Source organism: Pelophylax lessonae (genome assembly GCF_965119305.1).
Source record: "Pelophylax lessonae genome assembly, chromosome: 8".
Classification (NCBI taxonomy): Eukaryota; Metazoa; Chordata; class Amphibia; order Anura; family Ranidae; genus Pelophylax; species Pelophylax lessonae.
Genome location: NC_138775.1, coordinates 294,675,672 through 294,702,485, shown reverse-complemented (window position 1 = coordinate 294,702,485; position 26,814 = coordinate 294,675,672). Strand labels below are relative to the sequence as shown.

At 47.5% G+C, this 26,814-nt stretch overlaps 1 protein-coding gene across 1 annotated transcript in view; it reads right to left on the bottom strand.

Annotated features, from left to right (window-relative positions):
* Positions 1–26,814, bottom strand: part of IPO13 (importin 13) — a 126,153-nt gene that overhangs the window by 80,602 nt on the left and 18,737 nt on the right. Inside the window, 3 exon segments of the mRNA XM_082265019.1 lie at positions 3,824–3,990; positions 5,573–5,714; positions 7,601–7,741. Coding sequence (XP_082121145.1) covers positions 3,824–3,990; positions 5,573–5,714; positions 7,601–7,741 — 450 coding nt within the window.

Below are 26,814 nucleotides of genomic sequence, written 5' to 3'. Positions count from 1 at the left end.
ACTTCTTATCCAAGCCACAAACCTCTGCACCTTTCTGTTTAGCCGAGACATCAACAGATCCACCTCGGGGGTGCCCGCTGATAAAACACCTCTAGATGAAGGGACCACTTCCCGTGGTCCAAACGCCTGCCGACTGAGGTAGTCCGCTTGCCAATTTTCCATTCCGGGAATGTGCACAGTGGAGAGGGCTGAAACAAACTTTTCTGCCCACCTTAGAATGCTGGCTAGCTCCAGAGCCCCCAGGACTATACTTGTGCCCCCTTGATTATTGACATAAGCCACGGCTGTGGCATTGTCTGGATGAATGCGCACTGGACAACAACCCTGAAGACGATCTGTCCAACGATCCAGACACAGTCTGATCACTCGGAGTTCTAAGACATTGATTAGGAGTCTGGACTCTTCCAGCGTCCCGATCCCCTGAGCAGAATGCTTGCCGAGGCTGCCTCCCAAGCCAGACAGGCTGGCATCTGTGGTGACCACTGTCTAATACAGGGGGAGGAAGGAATTTCCCAGCCGAAGCAACAGAGCACAAAGCCACCATATCAGGGACTCCTTCATGTCCCATCTCAGCTGGATCAGATCATCCAGAGACTGCGGAGTCTTTTCCCAATTGGTCAGAAATTCCCTTTGTAGGGATCTCATATGGAACTCTGCAAACGGAACCGCCTCGAAGGTAGACACCATCAGGCCCAGCACCCGATTGCAAGTCCGGATGGATGACCATTTGTTGGACAGCAGGAGGCAAATTGCAGCCTGCAATTTCTGGAGTTTCTCCAGAGGAAGGAGAACTCTGGCAAAGGACGGGTCCAGAGTCAGGCCCAGATAGTCCAGCTTTCTGGACAGTACCAGAGCAGACTTCTGAAAATGTAACTCTCACAGAGGTCGTATTGTGACCTCCAGGTTCTCCACCATAGCAGAGGGAGACTCCGCTTGCAGAAGGAGATTGTCCAAATAGCCCAGTACCACGATCCCCATTGGAGTAGCAAAGCTAGCCTTGGGGCTAACACTTTTGTGAAGACCCGAGGTGCAGATGAGAGACCAAAGGGTACTGCTACAAACTGATAATGCTCCTCTCCACAGCAAATCAGAGAAAACGCCGGTGACAGACTAATATTGGAATGTGAAGGTAGACATCCTTAATATCGATAGAGGCGAGGAAATCCCCCTGACGCAAGGATGCCACCACCGTTCGAATGAACTCCATTCTGAACTTCTGTACCAGCACAAAGCAGCTTAGCGCCTTGAGGTCCAGGATTGGACACACTTTGCCTTCTCTTCCGGTGAACTGTGAACAAGTTTGAGTAAAAACCCTGAAAACGTTCTGAGGTCGGAACCGGGACAATCCCCCCTTGATAGAACAGGTCTTGTACCGCCCTAAAACAGGCCCTGTAAGTGGTCTGGGGACAGATGAAAGTTGGAAGGAAAAAACCTTGCCGGAGGACAAGAGCAAAACGAATGACTTTGTGGACCCACTTGTCTTGCACCTTGGAGGTCTACAGGTCCGGAAACCAGTAAAGACGTCCCCCCACCCTCGATACGGGTGAGGGCGCACCTTCATGCCGAAGGAGCCTTGTCACTGGGTCTGGAGAAGCCCGATCTTGGCTTGACAGACCAGGTTCATTTGGATCCTCCAGAAGAGGCCCTGAAATAGTTCAAGCCCTTGTCAGTTGACCCCGAGGGGCGAAAACTTCTTATGAGCTAAGAAGGAAGGTCCACGTCTACGACGAGATTCATTGCCCTTAGTAGCCTGCGGAAGAAAAAGTACTCTTCCGCCCTGTGAGACCTTTAATGATTTCATCCAGGGTAGCTCCAAACAGGCGATCTCCTTGAAAAGGAAGATCAGACAAGGCCTTTTTTGAAGTCTGATCCGCAGACCAGCACTTGAGCCAAAAAACACACTGAAGGACCACTGCCAAAACAGAGGCGAGCCATCAGGGGAGCCACATCCAAAGAGGCATCACAGAAACTCCAGCCCCTGGACCAGCTGGTCCACCAGTTCGGCAAAGGCAGGGGGGATCAGTTTCCCCTCCAGGTCACGATGTAGGAGCTTAGCCCACTCGGTCAAAGTTTGTGACACTAGGGCAATAGTGAATACCGGCCTCATTGCTGAACCAGCCAGAGTGTACATAGTGCGGGCCACAGCCTCCGCCTTCTGGTCAGCTGGATCCTTAAAGGTTGGGGACTCTTCAACCAGAATCATGGTTGGTTGCCTTGTAAAATCTGGAAACCGGAGGGTCCACCCCCGGTGGCAAAGTCCACTTATTAAGAAGGGACTCCTCATAGGGGTAACGCCTAGTAAAGCACTTATGGAAACCCACAGAGACGCTTTGGTCGTCCCCACTCTTTAGCGAGAATTCTGTCAAAATAGGCAGGGAAAGAAACCCCTTTACCACTTTTGATTGGCTTGGGACTGCTGCCTTCATCACAGCTTCAGCTGCGTCCTCCATCTTCAGGGTCTCATGCACTTTTTGCTAGCCCGTCCCCCACAAGCCACCTCCACCCGGGACGCAAGGGTCTCCAGGACCGCCTTCAGTGCATGGATGAATGGATGGTTGGGACCCTAAGTGCCCCGTAGCCTCAGAGAGAGGGAGCAGGTGACTAAATGTGCTCCAAAAACGCCATGAGTCACCAGGGGGACCCCACAAAAAGTGTAAAAAAACTCTGCTAAGGGACAACCCCCACTGCGCTGGCAGCACCATCCGGTTGCCAGGCACAAAGCACCAAGAGATCCTCAGAAGAGAGGGACAGGACCCCACTAGACTCAAGACCCACAGAAACAGGCACCTGCAGCCACCAGGATAATCTTGCACTAACCGTGCGGAGATCAGGAAGTAAAATGATCCAGGAGTCAGCACCAGGGGATGAGGAGGGGCTCCCACCCACAGGGCTCCAATATCATCCCCCACCAGGTACTACCCCCCCCCCCCACCTCCGCACAATAGATCGTCCAGTTGCCGGCAGCGCACCCCCCGGCCCAAATCACCAGGAAAGTGTTCAAATCACCTAAATAGCCCCAGCGTGGACGGGGAGAGGCGGGCAGGAGGGAAACTCAGGGGTCTGACCATCCCGAGGAGGGGCCCATGTCCACCCCAAAACCCTCCAGAAGGAGAGGGGGGACAGCTTCTCACAATACCAGGACTTAGGCGGTCACCGTTTCAGACAGAACCCCTCTCCATCAAAATGGGGGGCTGTCAGCCAGGAGGAATGATGCAACTCAAGTCAAGCCCCCGTCCATAGTGCTATGTCGCGGCCAACCTAGCACGGAGCGGAGGTCTGGCCAGACTGGGGTGACCACTGGATCTAGATTATCGAGCCTGTCGCCGGCAGTTGACTGTAGATCTCACAGGAAAAATACAGGAGAAAAACATTTTCGATCTAAACATTTTTTGCCAGGACCAAAGATGCCAGCAAGGAAATAGTTCCTTACTCCTGACTAAGCAGAATAAAAACCTATAGAGTACCGATAGCAGAGAGAAGGAGTATACCCCCTGGGACTGCCCATGGGTGTAGCCAGAATTATTTTCTGCCTAGCGTCCTACTCCATATAGGGGGCAGTATAACCTAATGGTTGTGAATATCAGGAGCTGTATCCGTCAATGAACGAAAGAGAAAACAACAATTAAAATGACAACGATTACCCATTTATGAAATCAATACAAATTACTGGGTTATTTAACCTAAAATCTTGGAAAGAATATGATTTCCAATATCTAATGTTTTCAGTCACTTGTAGTCTGAAAGTCCTGCTATTCCTATCAACTGAAGTATGACTGCACAGACTAGAACAAAAACTATAAATATCTGTTTATTATCCCCGTACCTGTATATTCGGAATTGTTCCTTCTCATCAGAGGACCAGGAGGCATACTCATCATCAGTGGGGAACTGCGCCTTTTGCAACAACACATCCACCAGCTGGAAATAGACCGGCCTATACACCTGCAGATACACAGTCTGCTTCTCCGTATCAAAAGACAGGATATCATCCTGTGGGAGAAGAGGAGAGAGGAGGAAAAACTGAGAACAACCCATGTGATAGACTTCGAAGAATGGGGTGCTGGAATTGAATTTATGAATGTTCCAAATGAGTCACATGACTGAAGTAGATCGTTTTTTCATTGCCGATACAGATACTTTGGTAATCGCGTATCGGTATCGGCCGATATTTTCGTACATTTAAAAAATAAAATTATTTTTTATTTTTATCACTTGACAGGTACTCTTGTGGAGGGATCTGGAGGTCTAAAAGACCCCAAACCCCTCCTCTGCACTTAACCGCTTGCCGAACGCCGCACGACTATTTACGTCGGCAGTCAGCCCCTCACAGGCAAAGCAATGTAGGGCTACATCGCTAGCCTGTGAGGGTCTAGGGAGCGAGCGCGCGCCGCCGGAGGCACGGACCCCCTGCGCGTGTGCACTCGTGATCTTCCGTTACACCGGAAGAAAGGCAGGCGGTTAATGTAAACAAAGTCGCCTGTCATTCTTCCCTGTGTAAGAATGGAGATCAAATGGTTCTGCTATGTAGGACCGTTGATCTCTGTTCTTACACCTCAAGCCACAGCCAATCACAGTTAGAAACACACCCCTAGGGACACACTTAACCCCTCCCTCTCCAATAAAGTTAACTCCTTCACTGCCAGTGTAATTTTACAGTAACAGTGCATATGTATAGCACTGATTACTGTAGTAATGTCACTGGTAACCCCAAAAGTGCCAAAAGTGTCAGTCAAGGGTCCGATTTGTCCGCCGAAATGTCGCAGTCCTGAAAAAAAAAAAAAAAAATCGCAGATCGCCGCCATTACTCGTTAAAAAAAAAAAAAAAAAAAAAAAAAAACATCAAAAATGACAAAAATCTTTCCCTTAGTAAGTAAACGCAATAACTTTTGCGCAAACCAATCAAAATACGCTTTTTGCGATTTTTTTTTACCAAACATATGTAGCATAAAACAAATTGGCCTAAAATGTTAAAAATTTTGATTTTTACATTTTTTTTGGGGGAATTTCATATAAAAAAAATTTGAAAAATATTGTTATATTTGCAAAATTGACGCTTTTTGTTTATAGCGCATGATCAAAAAAAAAAAAAAAAAAAGCACAGGTGATCAAATACCACCAAAAGAAAGCTCTGTTTGTGGGAAAAAAAGGACGTCAAATTTGTTTAGGTACAGCGTTGCACGACCGCGCAATTGTCCGTTAAAATCACGCAGTGCCGAATCGCAAAATAGGCCCTGGTCAGGAAGGGGGTAAAATCTTCCGGGGCTTAAGTGGTTAAAAGCATTCAAAACGCCAAGTTTGGCTGTTTTGAATGCGGTCATTTTTTTAAATCTGGCTTTGATGCGACTTGAGGTCCATAGACCTCAAGTTTACACAGGCATTCAAGTCGTGTCCAGGTCACACAAGTGAGAAAGGAGCCTAAGGCTGGCCATACATGTTCAATGCACTTGTACAATTTTCCTTTAGATTTACCAATAATCATATAATATGAGGTCAAAACTAAACAAATTTCAATTGTATCCAATTAGGCAAGGCCTTGCACTACATATAAGATGATGACATGAAGAACACAAACCTGCAGGGTGTACCAGAAGGTCAATGTGAGGGAGCTGGTGGTCTCGTTGACTGGATAATGACCCGGAATACCAGTGCAGAACATGATCATATTAACCAGTGCCAGAAAACTTTGCCAGTGATCCACCTGATCCAAGAGAGCCCTGTGAGTGAAGACAGAGAGAGAAGATTGGAGATTCTGTAGCTAACACAATGAACACAGTTATCTGAGGAAAGCGATGTGGTAAGAGAACTTTGAAGATAAGACTGACCAATGTTTTTAAACTTCATATTTTTGTATATCTATGTTTAATAAAATATTAGTATTTCAATCATATTTATTTAGTCTGTTGTGCCTAAAAAATCCCACCCCAGGGGAACTTCCCAATCTTTGACTGACCAATGAAGGACAACACACCTCCCATGATTTAGAACAAGAGCCTCGATATTCACAGTCTTTGGAGGTGGATCTTTGGAATTAAACTGGTTGTAAAGGCAGAAGGTGCATTCTATTAATTAAGATAAAAAGCCTTCTGTGTGCAGCAGCCTCCCCCGCACCCCTTAATACTTACCTGAGCCCCATCTCTATCCAGCAATGTCCACGAGTCCCTAAGCCATCCGGGACTCTCCCTCCTAATTGGCTGAGACACAGCAGTGGTGCCATTGGCTCCCACTGCTGTCAAAGTCAGTTAGCCAATGTAAACATTCCTTGTATTAGTAATAAGGATGACAGGCCCTCTTTATGGAGAGATCTTGGGTCAAAGAGACCCCAAATCTTTTCTTTATCTTTAAAAGCAAAAGAACAAAAAAAAAAAAAATATATATATATATATATATATATATATATATATATATATATATATATATATATAAAATCTTTGTCTTTAAAAAAAAAAATGATTTACTTCCAGCCTGTACCGAAAGTGATGTCATGACATCGCTCCGGTCCTCCAAGACAATAGAGGTGATCAGAGAGGGTCTACCTGGGCCACACCGTGGGATTGTTTCTCGGGGCGAACTGGCGGAAACGGTAAGCCTGAGAAATACTGGAGAGCGGGGGGAGGTTGGGCGTCCCCTCATGCCACTTCTTTCTGAAAGCGATCAAAAAGAAAGCCAGCCACTGGCTGCAAAAAACAATACCGGGGTTATGGATGATATCTTCAGCCATAATCCCAGTAAACCACTCCAAAGCCACAACGTATATATATATATATGTATTGTGGTCTTAAAGTGGTTACGGAAATCTCTTCAGGATCCCTCCAGGTCACCAGAACAAATGGCGCTTTTCCACTGCATGGAACCGAACGGTTCGGCTCGCTTTTGTGCTTTTCCACTGCTGGTATCGCATGGTACGGTGTAGGAGCGGTTCGGTACGGCGGCGCTTTTCCACTGCATGGAACCGAACGGTACGGCTCTCAAAAACATTACCACCTCCATTGTGGTTCCAAGAGGTACCATACCCTGTACCATATCCCACAATCCTTTGCATGCAGTCACTACTAGCCACTGATTGGTCAGAGAATCCCACCCACCCTGTTGTTATCCCACCCACTTAACTTTAGTACTACTTTAGTGGAAAAGCAAACCTATACCGTACCGTAGCGAACCGTTCCAACACCGTACCATGCGGTACCAGCAGTGGAAAAGCAAACCGGGCCAAGCAGGGCCGAGTAGAGCCGAGCCGGTACTTGCAGTGGAAAAGTGCCAAAAGTGTCCCCATCAGAAGATTTCCCCTCTATTATTTTTCTGGGGACAACCCAAAATTTGGGATTTTCTTTTACTTTCACTTCCAATGATAAACTGGACAAAAAGAGGGGGAATCTCCCTAACCGGGGCACAGCAATAAAAACTGACAAAAGTTCTAACCCCTCTCCACTCTATCCAAAATGAAAAAAAAAAAAAAGTTTTGCCTTTAGTTATACTTTAATCTTCGTATTTAGGGCTTATATATTCTTTTTATTTACTTCTCCTGGCTTATCAAAATCAGTCCTAGAAAGGTATTGGTGTGAAATGTGTGACTGTGGTTTGCGGTGCAGAAACCCCTACATACCGCGAATGGTTCTCTCCGAGTGCAACTATAACTCGGCAGATGCCGTGCGAGGTCTCGATGTCGCCGTTCTGCACAGCTTGCTGTAGTTGTTCCTGAAGGCCGAGCGCCTGGGGGATGAGCTTCAGGAGTGTGTTGACATACCTGGAAAAGGAAACAATGAGAAATATTACATAGAGATCCAAACATCGCTGAAAGAGTTACAAATTTTAGGTGGTCATAACTGGATCCAGAACCAGCAGAAGTTTTCCTCCCCGGGATTTGTGTGTCAGCCATAATGAATCAATGATAGGACGGGCACAGACACAGCACCTCCCAATGATGCTCTTTAGCAGGGGGTAGGCAACCCTGGAGGGATAGAGATCTACCTCAACATGGAAGAGACCAAAGTTCACCAGGGGGCAGCACACTTTCTAGTTTAAGAAAATTACCTAGCAAGGCCCCAAAAAAAAAAAAAAAAAAAAAGGAAGGAAGGCAGGTTTGAAGAGAGCAGGGGTCAGTAGTATGTAACACACAATGCCAAGGGGTCAGGAGTTCGTAACACAGTGTGTGATGGTCACAAGTAATGCTGAGTTCAGGGGTCAGTAGTAAAAGATGCAGAGTTCAGGGGTCAGTAGTAAGTGATGCAGAGTTCAGGGGTCAGTAGAAGGAGATGCAGAGTTCAGGGGTAAGGAGTAAAAGATGCAGAGTTCAGGGGTCAGTAGTAAGTGATGCAGAGTTCAGGGGTCAGTAGTAAGTGATGCAGAGTTCAGGGGTCAGTAGTAAGTGACGCAGAGTTCAGGGGTCAGTAGCAAGTGATGCAGAGTTCAGGGGTCAGTAGCAAGTGATGCAGAGTTCAGGGGTCAGTAGTAAGTGATGCAGAGTTCAGGGGTCAGTAGTAAGTGATGCAGAGTTCAGGGGTCAGTAGCAAGTGATGCAGAGTTCAGGAGTCAGTAGCAAGTAATGCAGAGTTCAGGGGTCAGTAGTAAGTGATGCAGAGTTCAGGGGTCAGTAGTAAGTGATGCAGAGTTCAGGGGTCAGTAGCAAGTGATGCCGATTTCAGGGGTCAGTAGTAGATAACGCAGAGTTCAGAAGTAAGGAAAACAAGGTTCAGGAGGTCAGTAGTTAGTAACGCAGAGTTCAGGGGTCAGTAGTAAGTGATGCAGAATTAAGGGGTCAGTAGTAGATAATGCAGAGTTTAGGGGTCAGTAGTAAGCGACGCAGCGTTCAGGGGTCAGTAGCAAGTAATGCAGAGTTCAGCGGTCAGTAGTAACGCAGAGTTCAGCGGTCAGTAGTAACGCAGAGTTCAGCGGTCAGTAGTAAGTGATGCAAAGTTCAGCGGTCAGTAGTAAGTGATGCAGAGTTCAGCGGTCAGTAGTAAGTGATGCAGAGTTCAGCGGTCAGTAGTAACGCAGAGTTCAGCGGTCAGTAGTAAGTGATGCAGAGTTCAGGGGTCAGTAGTAGATAACGCAGAGTTCAGAAGGAAAACAAGGTTCAGGAGGTCAGTAGTTAGTAACGCAGAGTTCAGAGGTCAGCACCACAGCACGGATTTTCCCCCCTACAGTAAAATTCCCTCACCAGACCTTAGATGCAGCTGCACCCAGTGAGGAAGCCCTTCTAGACCTCCTTCACATGACAAGCCAGAGTTGAGGAGGAACCTAAGGCCCTGTTCACACCTGAGCATTTTTCAGCTTGTAAAACGTTCATCTCTGAAGTCTCAAAACGTCCAACAAGCAAAATCCCATTCATTTCAATGGCCCCTGTTCACATATTATATGAGCGTTTTGTCGCCTAAAGCAAAATGTCTGAAGCTCAAAAAAAGTACATGAGCTTCTTTTTTGGCATTTTGCAAGCGTTTTTGTTAGATGTCAATGCCTGCCTCCAAATACCCCCAAAAAAAGCCTGGAAAACGCCTAAGAAACCGCCTGAAAGCAATACGCTCAGGTGTGAATGGAGCCTTAAGCTGGATACACACTATACAACTTTTGTTGGTAGATTTCCTTTAGATTTACCTTCAACTATGTAGTGAAAAGGCCGGCCTGACTGCATACACATTAAAAGTGTTTAGGTTTGACCTCATATTATATGGTTTTGGTAAATCTAAAGGTAAAAATCCAAAGACAGTTGTATAGTGTGTATGGCCCATAAAACTTCCCTCAGCTCTGCATTCACAATGCCAACCTAATCGGAGGTCTGAGCGTCAGGAATGGGAACCGGCGGCACAATCTACCAGTCACATTGCCGTGATTGACAGGTAGAACACATTCGCCCCCCACCATAGAAGTTACATACACATTGCCATATCTTTATCTTAATCCAATATACGTTCTTTGCATAGATGGAGACCTGACTGAGACGGTCACAAATGTACTTTTTTCACAAATAAAAAATGTTTGATTTATGGGAGGTAAATCCACGCCGAACCATTCGAATGTCTGAGACAGATGAAGGCACAATGGGGTTCTAGGCAAGGTATTAGCTTTTGTCCCCCACTTCCATTCCACCGACACGGACGAGGACTGCAATGGGCACAGAGAAGCTGTGAGACTCAGACACCAAGGGGTCGATTTACTAAAACTGGAGAGTGGAAATCCTGGTGCGGCTGTGCCTAGAATAGGGGTGGAGGAAATGGTGGTGATGTCAGCACGACCGCCGGGGGGCGCTGTATGATTTTTTACTGAATGCCTGAAGTTTAACACATCTGTATATAGATCATTATTATTATTTTAATAAAGCACACGTATTCCTTTCTCCATACATGTCTGGCTGATGTATGGTGTCCGATATTCAACCTGCTGTATATCCTGGAATTCCTTCTGATGATCCATTTGACATGCGGATTCTTGGAAGGGAATTCTATCTCTATGCCCACAGTGGGGAAGTTGAGCTTATTGATGTGTGGCTGGACCTTGTAGGAGAGGTCTACGTGTCTGGTAAGCATCCACCTTTTGCGTGGCGGAGGAGCAGTGTTCATTGATCACTTGGAGCACCCTTTGAGCATAATACGGGTGTAGCTCCATCTTCATCACAGGCATTGGAAACTGGACTATTTCTACTTTCTGCTATTAAAGCAGAGTTCCACCCTAAAATTATACTTACCTCCATCTTCTCGCTCCGGGTCACCTGAAAAACAAATGGATAATCGCATTTTTTTTTTTTAACTTACCTGGTTTAGAAGATAATATACTCACCTAACTTCTTCTTCCTCCCCTCGGCGGCCACGGCGATTCGTCACTTCCTGGCTTTGCAATGATTCCTGGGAGCTGAACGTCATCGTTCCCAGGAATCAATGCGCCCCGCTCGTCACTTCCGGTGCGGGCGCCGTCATACCTTGCTAAACAGCTTCTGGGCATGCCCAGAAGCTGTGCAGGGATGACGCTGCGGCACCGGAAGTGACGGCGGGACCGGTGCAGTGCATCGCGGGACCAAAGAAGACGGAAGAGAATGCAGAAGAGGATCGCGCTGGCTTCAGCTGCCCACACCTGAGATGGCAGCGCTGGACAATACATTTTCAAGGTAAGTATTTGTCCTAACAGGTAAGTGCAACCCAGGACAGATCAGAGGCTAGCCATTGTGGAATGTACTAGCCCTGACTGTCCCGGGGGTATTTTTATTAAAAAAAAGTATTCCCAGGGTGGAACTCCGCTTTAATTATTCATCTACGCCAGGGGTGTCAAACTCAATTTAATCGCGGGCCGCATCAGCATTATGGTCGCCCTCAGAGGGCCAGTTCTATCTGTAGCCCACCACTATCAGAAGTCAAGAGCCCCCACCCTCCCTTACATCACAGTGCATCCTCTTTACCATGTGCTGCTGCTGGGAAGAAACTGGAGGCAGAGCTGGGCCGCAGCAACTGCAGGGTCTGGAGTAGGGCTGGAGTCATCTGCCAGAGTCTGCTGAATGCCGAGACCAGTGGAGGCGGAGAGGAGGGAGAGATGCAGGATCTGTAGGAGGAGTTGTGTCCTCCTCTCTGCTGCCAACTGCTGAGTTGGGGGGGGGGGGGGCTTTCTGCAGCTGCAGGGGGAAGCACAGATCTGGCAGAGGAGTTCTCTCCATCTGCTGAGACAAGGTGGGGACAGAAATGAGGGAGATGCAGCCGCTGCAGGAGAGGTGCAAGGGGCACATAAAAAAGGCCTGGAGGGCCGGATTCGGCCCTCGGGCCTTGTGTTTGATACCTGTGATCTAAGCCATACATGTTGATTTTGAGGTTGCAATATATCACAGTTTTGTTCTTAAAGAGTAACTTTTGTTGAGAAAAAAAACCCTCCCCCTATGGGTGATCTCTGTACATTGCAGGGATTATAACAAACTTTGTTGCAGATTCCTATCTTTTGTTATTCTGTAGAAGTAGCCGTTTGTCTGTGTAGAGTGAATGTGAATGGAGGCAATTTTATAATTGCAGCTGCTGCACCAGCAGGGTTCTAATGAGGAAAGTGGCAGGGTCTGCATCCTATTGGGAGGATCTCACCATAAAGGACATTTTTGTTGCAGGGGATGCCTAAAATCTGACTTGTATCTTAGTGCAGACTTCTGGGAAAATCAGTAAGCCAAGCTGGAAATTACATACCTGGAGGAGGGGGGGGGTGTTCTGTATACCATTCTGTGTACAGCACGATTCAACTACAACATGACTCGTGTATTCCTTTTATATGCTAGATTTCTTTTTCTTTTTATTCCATGAAAGGAGAGTTACCCTTTAAGGCACCTTTGCTTTGTTTGCCACCAAGATAGGAGTTTGCAATATCTTCAGATAAGGGATGAAAGATAAGGGATGAAAGATAAGGGATGAAAGATAAGGGATGAAGGATAAGGTATAAGCAATGAACGGATGAAGGAATAACGGTTGAGGGAATAAGGGATGAGGAATGAAGGATAAAGGGAAAAGGTATAAAGGATGAAGGGATAAGGTAAAAAAGATGAACAGATGAATGGATAAGGAATGGAAGAATAAGGGATGAAGGATGACGGAATAAGGGAAAGGGATGAAGGGAAGACGGATGAAGGGAAGAGGAATGAAGGAATAAGGGGTGAAGTAATAAGGGAGAAGGGATGAAGGAGAAGGGATGAAGGAGAAGGGATGAAGGAGAAGGGATGAAGGAGAAGGGATAGGAGATGAAGGGATATGAGATGAAGGAGAAGGGATAAGATAGAAGGGGTGAGGGAATAAAGGGTGAAGGGATGAAGGGATAAGGGATGAAGGGATGAATGGGAAGGGATGAAGGGATAAGGTATAAGGGATGAATGGGAAGGGATGAAGGGATAAGGTATAAGGGATGAATGGGAAGGGATGAAGGAGAAGGGATAAGGTATAAGGGATGAAGGGGAATGGATGAAGGGGAATGGATGAAGGGGAATGGATGAAGGAGAAGGGATGAAGGAGAAGGGATGAGGGAATAAGAGATTAAGTAAAAAGGGATAAGGGACGAAGGGATAAGGGACGAAGGGATAAGGGACGAAGGGATAAGGGACGAAGGGATAAGGGACGAAGGGATAAGGGACGAAGGGATAAGGGACGAAGGGATAAGGGACGAAGGGATAAGGGACGAAGGAGAAAGGAAGGAGGGAGAAGGGACGAAGGAGAAAGGAAGGAGGGAGAAGGGATGGAGGAGAAGGGATGGAGGAGAAGGGAAGGAGGGAGAAGGGATGGAGGAGAAGGGATGGAGGAGAAGGGATGGAGGAGAAGGGATGAAGGGATAAGGGATGAGGGATGAAAGAATAAGGGATGAAAGATGAAGGAATAAGGAATGAAGGTATAAGGAATGAGGGAATAAGAGATGAACTAATAAGGAAAAGGGGATGAATGATGAAGGGTGAAGGGATGAGGGGTGAAGGGGTGAGGGATGAAGGGGTGAGGGGTGAAGGGGTGAGGGATGAAGGGGTGAGGGATGAAGGGGTGAGGGATGAAGGGGTGAGGGATGAAGGGGTGAGGAATGAAGGGGTGAGGAATGAAGGGGTGAGGAATGAAGGGGTGAGGGAAGAAGGGGTGAGGGATGAAGGGGTGAGGGATGAAGGGGTGAGGGATGAAGGGGTGAGGAATGAAGGGGTGAGGAATGAAGGGGTGAGGAATGAAGGGGTGAGGAATGAAGGGGTGAGGGATGAAGGGGTGAGGGGTGAAGGGGTGAGGGATGAAGGGGTGAGGGATGAAGGGGTGAGGGATGAAGGGGTGAGGAATGAAGGGGTGAGGGATGAAGGGGTGAGGGATGAAGGGGTGAGGGATGAAGGGGTGAGGGATGAGGGATGAAGGGATGAGGGATGCCGGTTAAGGAATGAGCACCCCCCCCCCCCTGCTCCTCCCTTGATTTTCTGGACTAAGTATCTAGGTGTTTTTGCAGAAGGTAATGGGCCTTTTATATAAGGAATAGGAAAACCTTGTGAGTGTCTCAGAATATGAAAGGATGAAAGGATCCAGTAAAGTCAGCGGGGCCCAGGGGCACGCCGCCCCCACCGCCCCCCACGTACGGTGTATTCTGGGAACAGTTTGGAATATTTTCCCTCGTCCTCTCCCTGACCTTGCTGTAAACGTCTTACTGTTAGGATGCTATAGCTAGCCGAGCGTTCATGCGCACAATTCTCCCAGAATCCCCTGTTCTGGCATCCAGTAAAGGGATGCAGCAAAGTCTGCAATGACACCATCAAAGGTTGATGTTCTGTGTCCAGCAGTGAACAGGTTAATTCCAGGCTGCGTTCCCCAGACGGTGATGGGGGGGGGGGGGATGGATAGAGCAACTGAGCTGCACAATTAAAGTTCCCTTATTGTAGCTGGTGTGAACACGAGTGAGGAGGTAAGGAAGAGCAGAGAAGACGATAAATGGTTGCCAAGCAACTGGAAGGTCGGACAGCCAATCCGGAAGCAGTTTGCGGTGACGATAGGCATCAGTTCTCAGGGATGGTGGACGCATATAGGTGCATGATAGGCAGAGAGCTGCACCTCCCCCCCCCCTTAGCAGTGCACACCTTCAAAACAGGCAGCGCTAATACTCAAGATGGGAAAAAGGGGAAGGTGGGGGGGGGGGGGGGGGGGAACGTGCGCCAACAGGAGTGAGGGGGCCGGCGCGGTATATCCCAGCAGGCGTGCAATATGTTCATGAAGAGGGGCCGCCGAGTACATTAACACTAAGCTGAGCCATCAGCATTACCCATAATGGTAATAATGGAAGTAAAAGCCGATGGGTCATGTACGGGGCGGCCGATGGGTCATGTACGGGGCGGCCGATGGGTCATGTACGGGGCGGCCGATGGGTCATGTACGGGGCGGCTGGCGGCCGATGGGTCATGCACGGGGAGGCCGGCGGCCGATGGATCATGTACGGGGAGGCCGGCGGCCGATGGATCATGTACGGGGAGGCCGGCGGCCGATGGATCATGTACGGGGAGGCCGATGGGTCATGTACGGGGAGGCCAATGGGTCATGTACGGGGAGGCCGATGGGTCATGTACGGGGAGGCCGATGGGTCATGTACGGGGAGGCCGATGGGTCATGTACGGGGAGGCCGATGGGTCATGTACGGGGAGGCCGATGGGTCATGTACGGGGAGGCCGATGGGTCATGTACGGGGAGGCCGATGGGTCATGTACGGGGAGGCCGATGGGTCATGTACGGGGAGGCCAATGGGTCATGTACGGGGAGGCCAATGGGTCATGTACGGGGAGGCCAATGGGTCATGTACGGGGAGACAGTGGGTCATGTACGGGGAGACCGGCGGCCGATGGATCATGTACGGGGAGACCGATGGCTCATGTACGGGGCGGCCGATGGCTCATGTACGGGGCGGCCGATGGCTCATGTACGGGGCGGCCGATGGCTCATGTACGGGGCGGCCGATGGCTCATGTACGGGGCGGCCGATGGCTCATGTACGGGGCGGCCGATGGCTCATGTACGGGGCGGCCGATGGCCGATGGGTCATGTACAGGGAGGCCGATGGCCGATGGGTCATGTACGGGGAGGCCGATGGGTCATGCTCGGGGAGGCCGGCAGCTGATGGATCATGTATGGGATGGCCGATCGGTCATGTACGGGGCGGCCGATGGGTCATGTACGGGGAGGCCGATGGGTCATGTACGGGGAGGCCGATGGGTCATGCTCGGGGAGGCCGGCAGCTGATGGGTCATGTACGGGGCGGCCGATGGGTCATGTACGGGGCGGCCGATGGGTCATATACGGGGCGGCCGATGGGTCATGGACGGGGAGGCCGATGGGTCATGGACGGGGAGGCCGATGGGTCATGGACGGGGAGGCCGATGGGTCATGGACGGGGAGGCCGATGGGTCATGTACGGGGCGGCCGATGGGTCATGTACGGGGCGGCCGATGGGTCATGTACGGGGCGGCCGATGGGTCATGTACGGGGCGGCCGATGGGTCATGTACGGGGCGGCCGATGGGTCATGTACGGGGCGGCCGATGGCCGATGGGTCATGTACGGGGAGGCCGATGGGTCATGTACGGGGAGGCCGATGGGTCATGTACGGGGAGGCCGATGGGTCATGTACGGGGAGGCCGATGGGTCATGTACGGGGAGGCCGATGGGTCATGTATGGGGAGGCCGGCGGCCGATGGGTCATGTACGGGGGAGGCCAATGGGTCATGTATGGGGAGGCCGGCGGCTGATGGGTCTCTGTATTCTCCTCCATCCTCTCCACCTCTCCCCTTCCCCTCTCTATACTCTTTACTCCACTCCATTCCCACCTTTCTACCTCTCCCCTTCCCTATACTCTTTACTCCATCCTCTCCTCTCCACCTCAGTGACAGCAATCAAAACCCCCAGAATTGTTGTCAGAGGACACAAAAACAACACCCAGCATTGGTGTCGGTGGTCACAAAAACAACCCCCATCACTGATATATACAGTCTGAACTTTATTGAATGTTAGGAGAGGTTCTAGTTGCAGTTCATTCCTATAGATGGTACCTCTGGGGAAGTAATTATTGATCCCCATTCCACTTCTCTCGCCTATTGGTCTCAGGCAGCCAGATATCTGGCATTTTCAGGAGAGGTTAGTTGTGGCAGCCTTGAGGTATATTTTAAAGAGTAGGGGGGGGTGCTATATACATACATATATATATATATACACACACATATACATTATATATATATATATATATTATATATATATATATATATAAAGTTTCCTGAGCCCTGTAGGCTATTTAAAGCAGCTGCAGATCTGCTGACGTGGGAAGCCTCCACTACAGGAGGAAGAGACTATCAGGTTTCTGGTTTTGGACGCATCACAGAGCTGCTGTGCGAATCTCATCACTTGCTGTGCTCATAGCGGAGCTGCTCAGCCCAAATATCCATAGCTCTGTGTGGAGGATGGGAGGATGTATGGAGGAGCGCAGACAGACAGCGGGCACATATGTGTACAATGCCACCCTCAACTTCACTCATAATACTTTTCTATGGTAAACCTATAGTCAGCCCAAATACATACATACATACATACATACATACACAGTACAGACCAAAAGTTTGGACACCCCTTCTCATTCAAAGTTTTCTTTATTTCCATGACTATGAGAATTGTAGAGTCACACTTCAAGAGGAGTCACCTGAAATGGTTTTCCAGCAGTCTTGAAGGAGTTCCCAGAGATTCTTAGCACTTGTTGGCCCTTTTGCCTTCACTCTGCGGTCCAGCTCACCCCAAACATCTGGATTGGATTCAGATCCGGTGACTGTGGAGGTCATCTGGCGCAGCCCCCCATCACTCTCCTTCTTGGTCAGATAGCCCTTACACAGCCTGGAGGTGTTTGGGGTCATTGTCCTGTTGAAAAATAAACGATGGTCCAACTAAACGCAAACCGGATGGAATAGCATGCCGCTGCAAGATGCTGTGGTAGCCATGCTGGTTCAGTATGCCTTCAATTTTGAATAAATCCCCAACAGTGTCACCAGCAAAGCACCCCCCACACCATCACACCTCCTCCGCCATGCTTCACAGTGGGAACCAGGCATGTAGAGTCCATCCGTTCACCTTTTCTGTGTCGCACAAAGACACGGTGGTTGGAACCAAAGATCTCAAATTTGGACTCATCAGAGCAAAGCACAGATTTCCACCGGTCTAATGTCCATTCCTTGTGTTCTTTACCCCAAACAAGTCTCTTCTGCTTGTTGCCTTTCTTTAGCAGTGGTTTCCCCAGCAGATATTCTACCATGAAGGCCGGATTCACACAGTCTCCTCTAACAGTTGTTCTAGAGATGTGTCTGCTGCTAGAACTCCGTGTGCCATTGACCTGGTCTCTAATCTGAGCGATTTTCTGAGGCTGGTGACTCGGATGAACTTATCCTCCGCAGCAGAGGTGACTCTTGGTCTTCCTTTCCTGGGGCGCTCCGCATGTCAGCCGGTTTCTTTGTAGCGATTGATGGTTTTTGTGACTGCACTTGGGGACACTTTCAAAGTTTTCCCAATTTTTCGGACTGACTGACCTTCATTTCTTAAAGTAATGATGGCCACTCGTTTTCCTGTACTTCTTACTATAATACAAATTCGAACAGTCTATTCAGTAGGACGATCAGCTCTGTATCCACCTGACTTCTGATGGTCCCAACCCCAATTATAAGGCAAGAAATCACACTAATTAAACCTGACAGGGCACACCTGTGAAGTGAAGACCATTTCAGGTGACTTCTCTTGAAGTGTGACTCCACAATTTTCATAGTCAGGAAAATAAAGAAAACTCTTTGAATGAGAAGGTGTCCAAAGGTCACCAAGGTGACCGATATTGCCGATATTTCAGAAAGTGCTTGTCCCGGAGTGATCCCTGCAGCTAGAGGCATCACCCCGGTACCGGCGTCCATAGCCGACGGTCGGCTGTCTTGTAATGACAACTGATGTGGCTGAGAAGCCGCTCGGCTGTCATTACAAGGAGTGGGAGGGGACACCCCAACCCCCCCCCCCCCCCGCCGCCTTCCGCAGTTAGCCCGGGTCTCCAGTCCTACCGGGAGACCCGGGCAACCAGCCTGCACGGCCGCCGAAGACCCGATCAAAGCTGCATGCAGCTCTGATTGGGTCTCCCTGTAAAACCCCAGAAGTGATGTCATGAGTGATATCACTTCCGGGTACTCGGCGCCAGATTTAAAAAAATGACAGCATTCAAAACAGCCAAACTTGGCATTTTGAATGCTTTTAAGTGCAGAGGAGGGGTTTGGGGTCTTTTAGACCCCCAGATCCCTCCACAACAGTAACTGTCAAAGAAAAAAAAAATATTTTTTTTTGTACAAAAATATTACCGATATGCATTGACCAAAATAATCGGTATCGGCAATGAAAAACCGATATTGGTCGATTACTAATTATATATACACACACACACACACACCCATACATACATACATTATATATATATGACACGGCTCCCCAAATCATCACTGACTGGAAACTTCACACTGGACCTCATGCAACTTGGATTCTGTGCCTCTCCACTCCTCCTCCAGACTCTGGGACCTTGATTTTCAAATGAAATGCAAAATTTTCCACAGTCAGTGATGATTTGGGGAGCCGTGTCATTGGCTGGTGTTGGCCCACTGTGTTTTATCAAGTCCAAAGTCAGTGCAGCCCTCTACCAAGAAATTCTAGAGCACTTCATGCTTCCCTCTGCTGACCAGCTTTATGGAGATGCTGATTTCATTTTCCAGCAGGACTTGGCACCGCCCACACTGCCAAAACTACCAATACCTGGTCACATGATCATGGGATCACTGTGCTTGATTGGCCAGCAAACTCGCCTGACCTAAACCCCATAGACAATCTGTGGGGTATTGCCAAGAGGAAGATGAGAGACACCAGACCCAACAATGCAGAGGAGCTGAAGGCCGCTATCAAAGCAACCTGAGCTTCCATAACACCTCAGCAGTGCCACAGGCTGATCGCCTCCATGCCACGCCACATTCATGCAGTAATTGATGAAAAATTAGCCCCGACCAAGTATTGAGTGCATCCTATACTGTACATGGACAGACTTCTCCTATACTGTACATGGACAGACTTCTCACTAAGACAACATTTCTGTATTACAAATCTTTTTTTTTTAATTGGTCTTCTGTAATATTCTAATTTTATGAGATACTGAAAGTTTGGGGTGTCACTCGCTATAATCCATAATCATCAAATTAAAATAAAGAAATAATTTAAATATATCACTCTGTGTGTAACATCTATAGATAATATATACAAGTTTCACTTTTTGAATTTATTACTGAAATAAATTAACTTTTTGAAGAAATTCTAATTTTATGAGATGCACCTGTGTGTCTATCTATTGATCTCTGATTTATCAACCTGTCTGTCAGTCTGTCTGTCTATCTCTGATTTATCTGTCTATCTATCTCTGATTTATCTGTCTGTCTATCTCTGATTTATCTGTCTGTCTATCTCTGATTTATCTGTCTGTCTATCTCTGATTTATCTGTCTGTCTATCTCTGATTTATCTGTCTATCTCTCTGGTCTGTCTGTCTGTCTGTCTATCTGTCTGGTCTGTCTGTCTGTCTATCTCTCTGGTCTGTCTGTCTGTCTGTCTCTCTGGTCTGTCTGTCTGTCTGTCTCTCTGGTCTGTCTGTCTGTCTGTCTCTCTGGTCTGTCTGTCTGTCTGTCTCTCTGGTCTGTCTGTCTGTCTCTCTGGTCTGTCTGTCTGTCTGTCTATCTCTCTGGTCTGTCTGTCTATCTCTCTGGTCTGTCTGTCTATCTCTCTGGTCTGTCTGTCTATCTCTCTGGTCTGTCTGTCTGTCTGTCTGTCTGTCTCTCTGGTCTGTCTGTCTGTCTGTCTCTCTGGTCTGTCTGTCTGTCTGTCTATCTCTCTGGTCTGTCTGTCTGTCTATCTCTCTGGTCTGTCTGTCTGTCTATCTCTCTGGTCTGTCTGTCTGTCTATCTCTCTGGTCTGTCTGTCTGTCTGTCTATCTCTCTGGTCTGTCTGTCTGTCTATCTCTCTGGTCTGTCTGTCTGTCTATCTCTCTGGTCTGTCTGTCTGTCTATCTCTCTGGTCTGTCTGTCTGTCTATCTCTCTGGTCTGTCTGTCTGTCTATCTCTCTGGTCTGTCTGTCTGTCTGTCTGTCTATCTCTCTGGTCTGTCTGTCTATCTATCTCTGATTTATCTACCTGTCTGTCTATCTATCTCTGATTTATCTACCTGTCTGTCTATCTCTGATTTATCTGTCTATCTCTCTGGTCTGTCTGTCTATCTCTCTGGTCTGTCTGTCTATCTCTCTGGTCTGTCTATCTCTCTGGTCTGTCTATTTGTCTATCTCTCTGGTCTGTCTATTTTTCTATCTCTCTGGTCTGTCTATTTTTCTATCTCTGGTCTCTCTCGCTCTCATATATATATATATATATATATATATATATATATATATATATATATATATATATATATATATATATATATATATATATATATATATATATATATATATACACACACACACACACAGCTGCAAGAAAAAGTATGTGAACCCTTTGGAATGATATGGATTTCTGCACAAATTGGTAATAAAATGTGATCTGATCTTCATCTAAGTCACAACAATAGACAATCACAGTCTGCTTAAACTAATAACACACAAAGAATGAAATGTTGCTGCCATGTATTGAACACACCATGTAAACATTCACAGTGCAGGTGGAAAAAGTATGTGAACCCCTAGACTAAGGACATCTCCGAGAGCTAATTGGAGTGAGATGTCAGCCAACTGGAGTCCAATCAATGAGATGAGATTGGAGGTGTTGGTTACAGCTGCCCTGCCCTATAAAAAACACACACCAGTTCTGGGTTTGCTTTTCACAAGAAGCATTGCCTGATGTGAATGACGCCTCGCACAAAAGAGCTCTCAGAAGACCTACGATTAAGAATTGTTGACTTGCATAAAGCTTGAAAGGGTTAGAAAAGGATCTCCAAAAGCCTTGCTGTTCATCAGTCCAAGGCAGGGGTGTCAAACTCAATTTAATCGCGGGCCGCATCCGCATTATGATTGCCCTCAAAAGGGCCGGTTGTATCTGTAAGACTAGATGTCAAGAACATTCCCTACCCTTTCACAAGACGTCAAGAGCCTCTCTCCACCATCAAAAGTTGAGTCCCCCCCACCCTCCCTTACATCACAGTACACCTCCCTTACCTTGTGGTGCTGCTGGGAAGAAGCTGGAGGCATTGCTGGAAAGCAGAAAGTATAAGGTCTGGAGGAGGACTGGAGCTCCCCTGCAGCTGCAGGAGAGGTGCGAGGGCCACATAAAATGGCCTGGAGGGCCGGATTTGGCCCGCGGGCCTTGCGTTTGACACCTGTGGTCCAAGGTAAGACAAATTGTCTATTACTGGAGAAAGTTCAGCACTGCGGCTCCTCCCCCTAGGAGTGGCCATCATGTAAAGATGACTGCAAGAGCACAGCGCAGACGGCTCAATGAGGTGAGGAAGAATCCTAGAGTGTCAGCTAAAGACTTACAAAAGTCACTGGCAAATGCTAACATCCCTGTTAGCGAATCTGCAATACGTAAAACACTAAACAAGAATGGATTTCATGGGAGGAAACCACAGAGGAAGCCACTGCTGTCCAAACAAAACATTGCTGCAACAAGAGCACCCGGATGTTCCACAGCAGTACTGGCAAAATATTCTGTGGACAAATGAAACCAAAGTTGAGTTGTTTGGAAGAAACACACAACACTATGTGTGGCAAAAAAGAGGCACGGCACACCAACATCAAAACCTCATCCCAACTGTGAAGTATGGTGGTGGGGGCATCATGGTTTGGGGCTGCTTTGCTGCGTCAGGGCCTGGACGAATTGCTATCATCGAAGGAAAAATTAATTCCCAAGTTTATCAAGACATTTTGCAGGAGAACTTAAGGCCACCTGTCTACCAGCTGAAGCTCCAACAGAAGATGGGTGTTGCAACAGGACAATGACCCAAAGCATAGAAGTAAATCAACAACAGAATGGCTTAAACAGAAAAAAATACGCCTTCTGAAGTGGCCCAGTCAGAGTCCTGACCTCAACCCGATTGAGATGCTGTGACATGACCTCAAGAAAGCGATTCACACACCAGACATCCCAAGAATATTGCTGAACTGAAACAGTTCTGTAAAGAGGAATGGTGAAGAATTACTCCTGACCGTTGTGTACCGCTGATCTGCAACTACAGGAAACGTTTGGTTGAAGTTATTGCTGCCAAAGGAGATTCAACCAGTTAAGTCCAAGGGATCACATACTTTTTCCACCTGCACTGTGAATGTTTACATGGTGTGTTCAATATAAACATGGCAACATTTCATTCTTTGTGTGTTATTAGTTTAAACGCTTTACCACCGGAGGATTTTCCTGCTTAACATCCAGGCCACTTTTTGCAACTTGGCACTGCGCGACTAACTGACAATTGCGCAGTCATGCAACGCCGTACCCAAACGTAATTTACGTCGTTTTTTTCCCACAAACAGAGCTTTCTTTTGGTGGTATTTGATCACCTCTGCGCTTTTCATTTTTTGCGATATTAATAAAAAAATGCGAAAATTTTGAAAAAACAACAATATTTTTCTACTTTGACAGTTAAAAAATATCCAATATATTCAATTTTTGTCATATATTTAGGCCAAAATGTATTTAGCTACATGTCTTTGACAAAAAAATTCTCAATGAGCGTATTTTAACCGCTTTAAGACCAGAAGATTTTACCCCATTCCTGACCAGGCTCTATTTTGAGATTCGGCACTGTGTTATTTTAACGGACAATTGCGCTGTCGTGCAATGCTGTACCTAAAGTTCTTGTTTTCCCCACAAAATGAGCTTTCTTTTGGTGGTATTTGATCACCTGTGCGATTTTTACTTTTTGCGCTATAAACAAAGAAAGAGCGACAATTTTGAAAAAATAACATTTTTCACATTTTCTTTTATATGAAATTCCCCCCCAAAAAATGTAAAAAAATCAAAATTTTTTAAACTTTTTTTGCCAATTTGTTTTCTGCTACATATTTTTGGTAAAAATAAAAAAAAAAAAAAAAATCGCAATAAGCGTATTTTGATTGGTTTGCACAAAAGTTATCGCAGCTACTAACTACGGGAAATTTCTGTCATTTTTATTGTTTTTTTTTTAAACTAGTAATGGCAGCGATCTGCGATTTTTTTTGCGGGACTGCGACATTGCGGCGGACAGATCGGACCCTTGACTGACATTTTTGCCACTTTTGGGGGTACCAGTGACATTACTACAGTAATCAGTGCTATATATATGCACTGTTACTGTAAAAATTACACTGGCAGGGAAGGGGTTCATTTTAATGTGGGGAGGGGTTAATGTATGCCTGGTGCTTACTGACATGTGTGGGGGGACTGAGTGACACAGGCACAGATCGCAGGTTCAGCTATGCTGAATCCTGTAATCTGTCACTGCCTGTCACTTAGGAGATCCGCCCACTTTGTTTACACAAGCAGGTGGATCTCCACACTCGATCCCCGATCGGGGAAGAGCAGCAGCGATCGCCGCCGCTCCTCCCCTGGCCCGACTCCCGCTGTGACTGAATACAGCGGGAGCGAGCCTCCGGCAGCGCGTGCGCCGCCCACAAGGGGAGGAGTCCAGCGACGTAAGTCTACGTCGCTGGACGGAATCGAAAAACTTTGCCGCAGTAGCACCAATGTGAGCGGACGGCAAGTGGTTAAATCCAAGGGTTCACATACTTTTTCCACCTGCACTGTGAATGTTTGCATGGTGTGTTCAATAAAAGCATGGCGGCAACATTTCATTCTTTGTGTGTTATTAGTGTGAGCAGACTGTGATTGTCTATTGTTGTGACTTAGATGATTCTTAGATGATAGCATATCATTCCAAAGGGTTCACATACTTTTTCTTGCAGCCGTGTGTATATATATATATATATTATATATATAGTCCTATATATCCTTCTTGGAATTTTTCTGTCTCCTGTTATTCCTATGGATGTTACCTACCGATACTATATACATTTCAGATGACAAGTGGCATTAGTTCCCATTTTATTTCAGTTTGTGTAGAATCTGCACCTTTCTGGCAGCCTGAGTCTCCTGCCTTCACTCTGTTCCAGCACAGCAGCCTTCGACAATCCCTTCACCATTTGATTCTTCTCGGAGTGTTGAGTGTCTATGTCCCCTGCGGCACATCATGGTTTCATCCCAAGACCCCCCCCCCCCCCACATCACTGCTGTGTCCTTTAGCAATGCAGGGATTGGTGGAAGGAACCTCAGCGTGTCGCAGGGGACACCGGCATCTGACGCTCCGGTGCTCCAGGCATGGACCAAGGCTACAATGGTGGCATGGACCAAGGCTACAACGGTGGCATGGACCAAGGCTACAACGGTGGCATGGACCAAGGCTACAACGGTGGCATGGACCAAGGCTACAACGGTGGCATGGACCAAGGCTACAACGGTGGCATGGACCAAGGATACAACGGTGTCATGGACCAAGGATACAACGGTGTCATGGACCAAGGATACAACGGTGTCATGGACCAAGGATACAACGGTGTCATGCACCAAGGATACAACGGTGTCATGCACCAAGGATACAACGGTGTCATGGACCAAGGATACAACGGTGGCATGGACCAAGGATACAACGGTGGCATGGACCAAGGATACAACGGTGTCATGGACCAAGGATACAACGGTTTCATGGACCAAGGCTACAACGGTGGCATGGACCAAGGCTACAACGGTGGCATGGACCAAGGCTACAACGGTGGCATGGACCAAGGCTACAACGGTGGCATGGACCAAGGCTACAATGGTGGCATGGACCAAGGATACAACGGTGTCATGGACCAAGGATACAACGGTTTCATGGACCAAGGATACAACGGTGGCATGGACCAAGGATACAACGGTGGCATGGACCAAGGATACAACGGTGGCATGGACCAAGGCTACAACGGTGGCATGGACCAAGGATACAACGGTGTCATGGACCAAGGATACAATGGTGGCATGGACCAAGGCTACAACGGTGGCATGGACCAAGGATACAACGGTGTCATGGACCAAGGCTACAATGGTGGCATGGACCAAGGCTACAACGGTGGCATGGACCAAGGCTACAACGGTGGCATGGACCAAGACTACAACGGTGGCATGGACCAAGGATACAATGGTGGCATGGACCAAGGCTACAATGGTGTCATGGACCAAGGATACAACGGTGTCATGGACCAAGGATACAACGGTGTCATGGACCAAGGATACAATGGTGGCATGGACCAAGGCTACAACGGTGGCATGGACCAAGGCTACAACGGTGGCATGGACCAAGGATACAACGGTGTCATGGACCAAGGCTACAACGGTGGCATGGACCAAGGCTACAACGGTGTCGGGACCGCATGCGCTTAATCGCGTATTACTACGTGATTATGCGCAGCCGAGACGCCCTGTCGCAGTAAATCTGCGTGCGGCGGTCGGACACTGGTTAACTGACAATTGCGCGGTCGTGCGACGCTGTACCCAAATGAAATTGATGTCCTTTTTTTTTTCCACAAACAGAGATTTCTTTTGGTGGTATTTGATCACCTCTGCGATTTTTTGTTTTTGCGCTATAAACAAAAAAAAAAAAAAAAAACACCAATATTTCTACTATAAAACATTCCCAATAAAAAAAATTTAAAAAATCTGATTTTTTTTGGTAAAAAAAACCAAAAATCACAAAAAGCGTATAATTGGTTTGCGCAGAAGTTATAGTCTTTACAAACTACGGGATAGATTTATAGCCTTTTATTTTTTTTTTTTATTAGCAATGGCGGCGTTCAGCGATTTTTATCGGGACTGCGACATTGCGGCGGACACATCTGACACTTATGCCTCGTTTTCCACTGAGCGGTACGGTTCGCAATTTTTGCCATTTACATTGCCAAAAGTTGTGAATGGTACCCTAATTCCGAACTGTACCGTATCACTTTTTTAGGACCCTTTCGTTGGGGTACCAAGCACATTAGTAACGTACCGACAGGGTGGAGCTACACTGTTGAGGTACTGTTGGCGGTGGAAATGTAAGCCTGATCAAGGTGTACCGTTCCAAACCGTACTGCTCAGTGGAAACAAGCCATAAGTGACATTTTTATTTTTACTAGTAATGGCGGCGATCTGAAATTTTTAGCGGGATTGCGGCGGACAGATCGGACCCTTAACTGACATTTTTGACACTTTTTGGGGACCAGTGACATTACTACAGTAATCAGTGCTAAAAATATGCACTGTTACTGTATAAATGACACTGGCAGGGAAGGGGTTAATACTGGGGG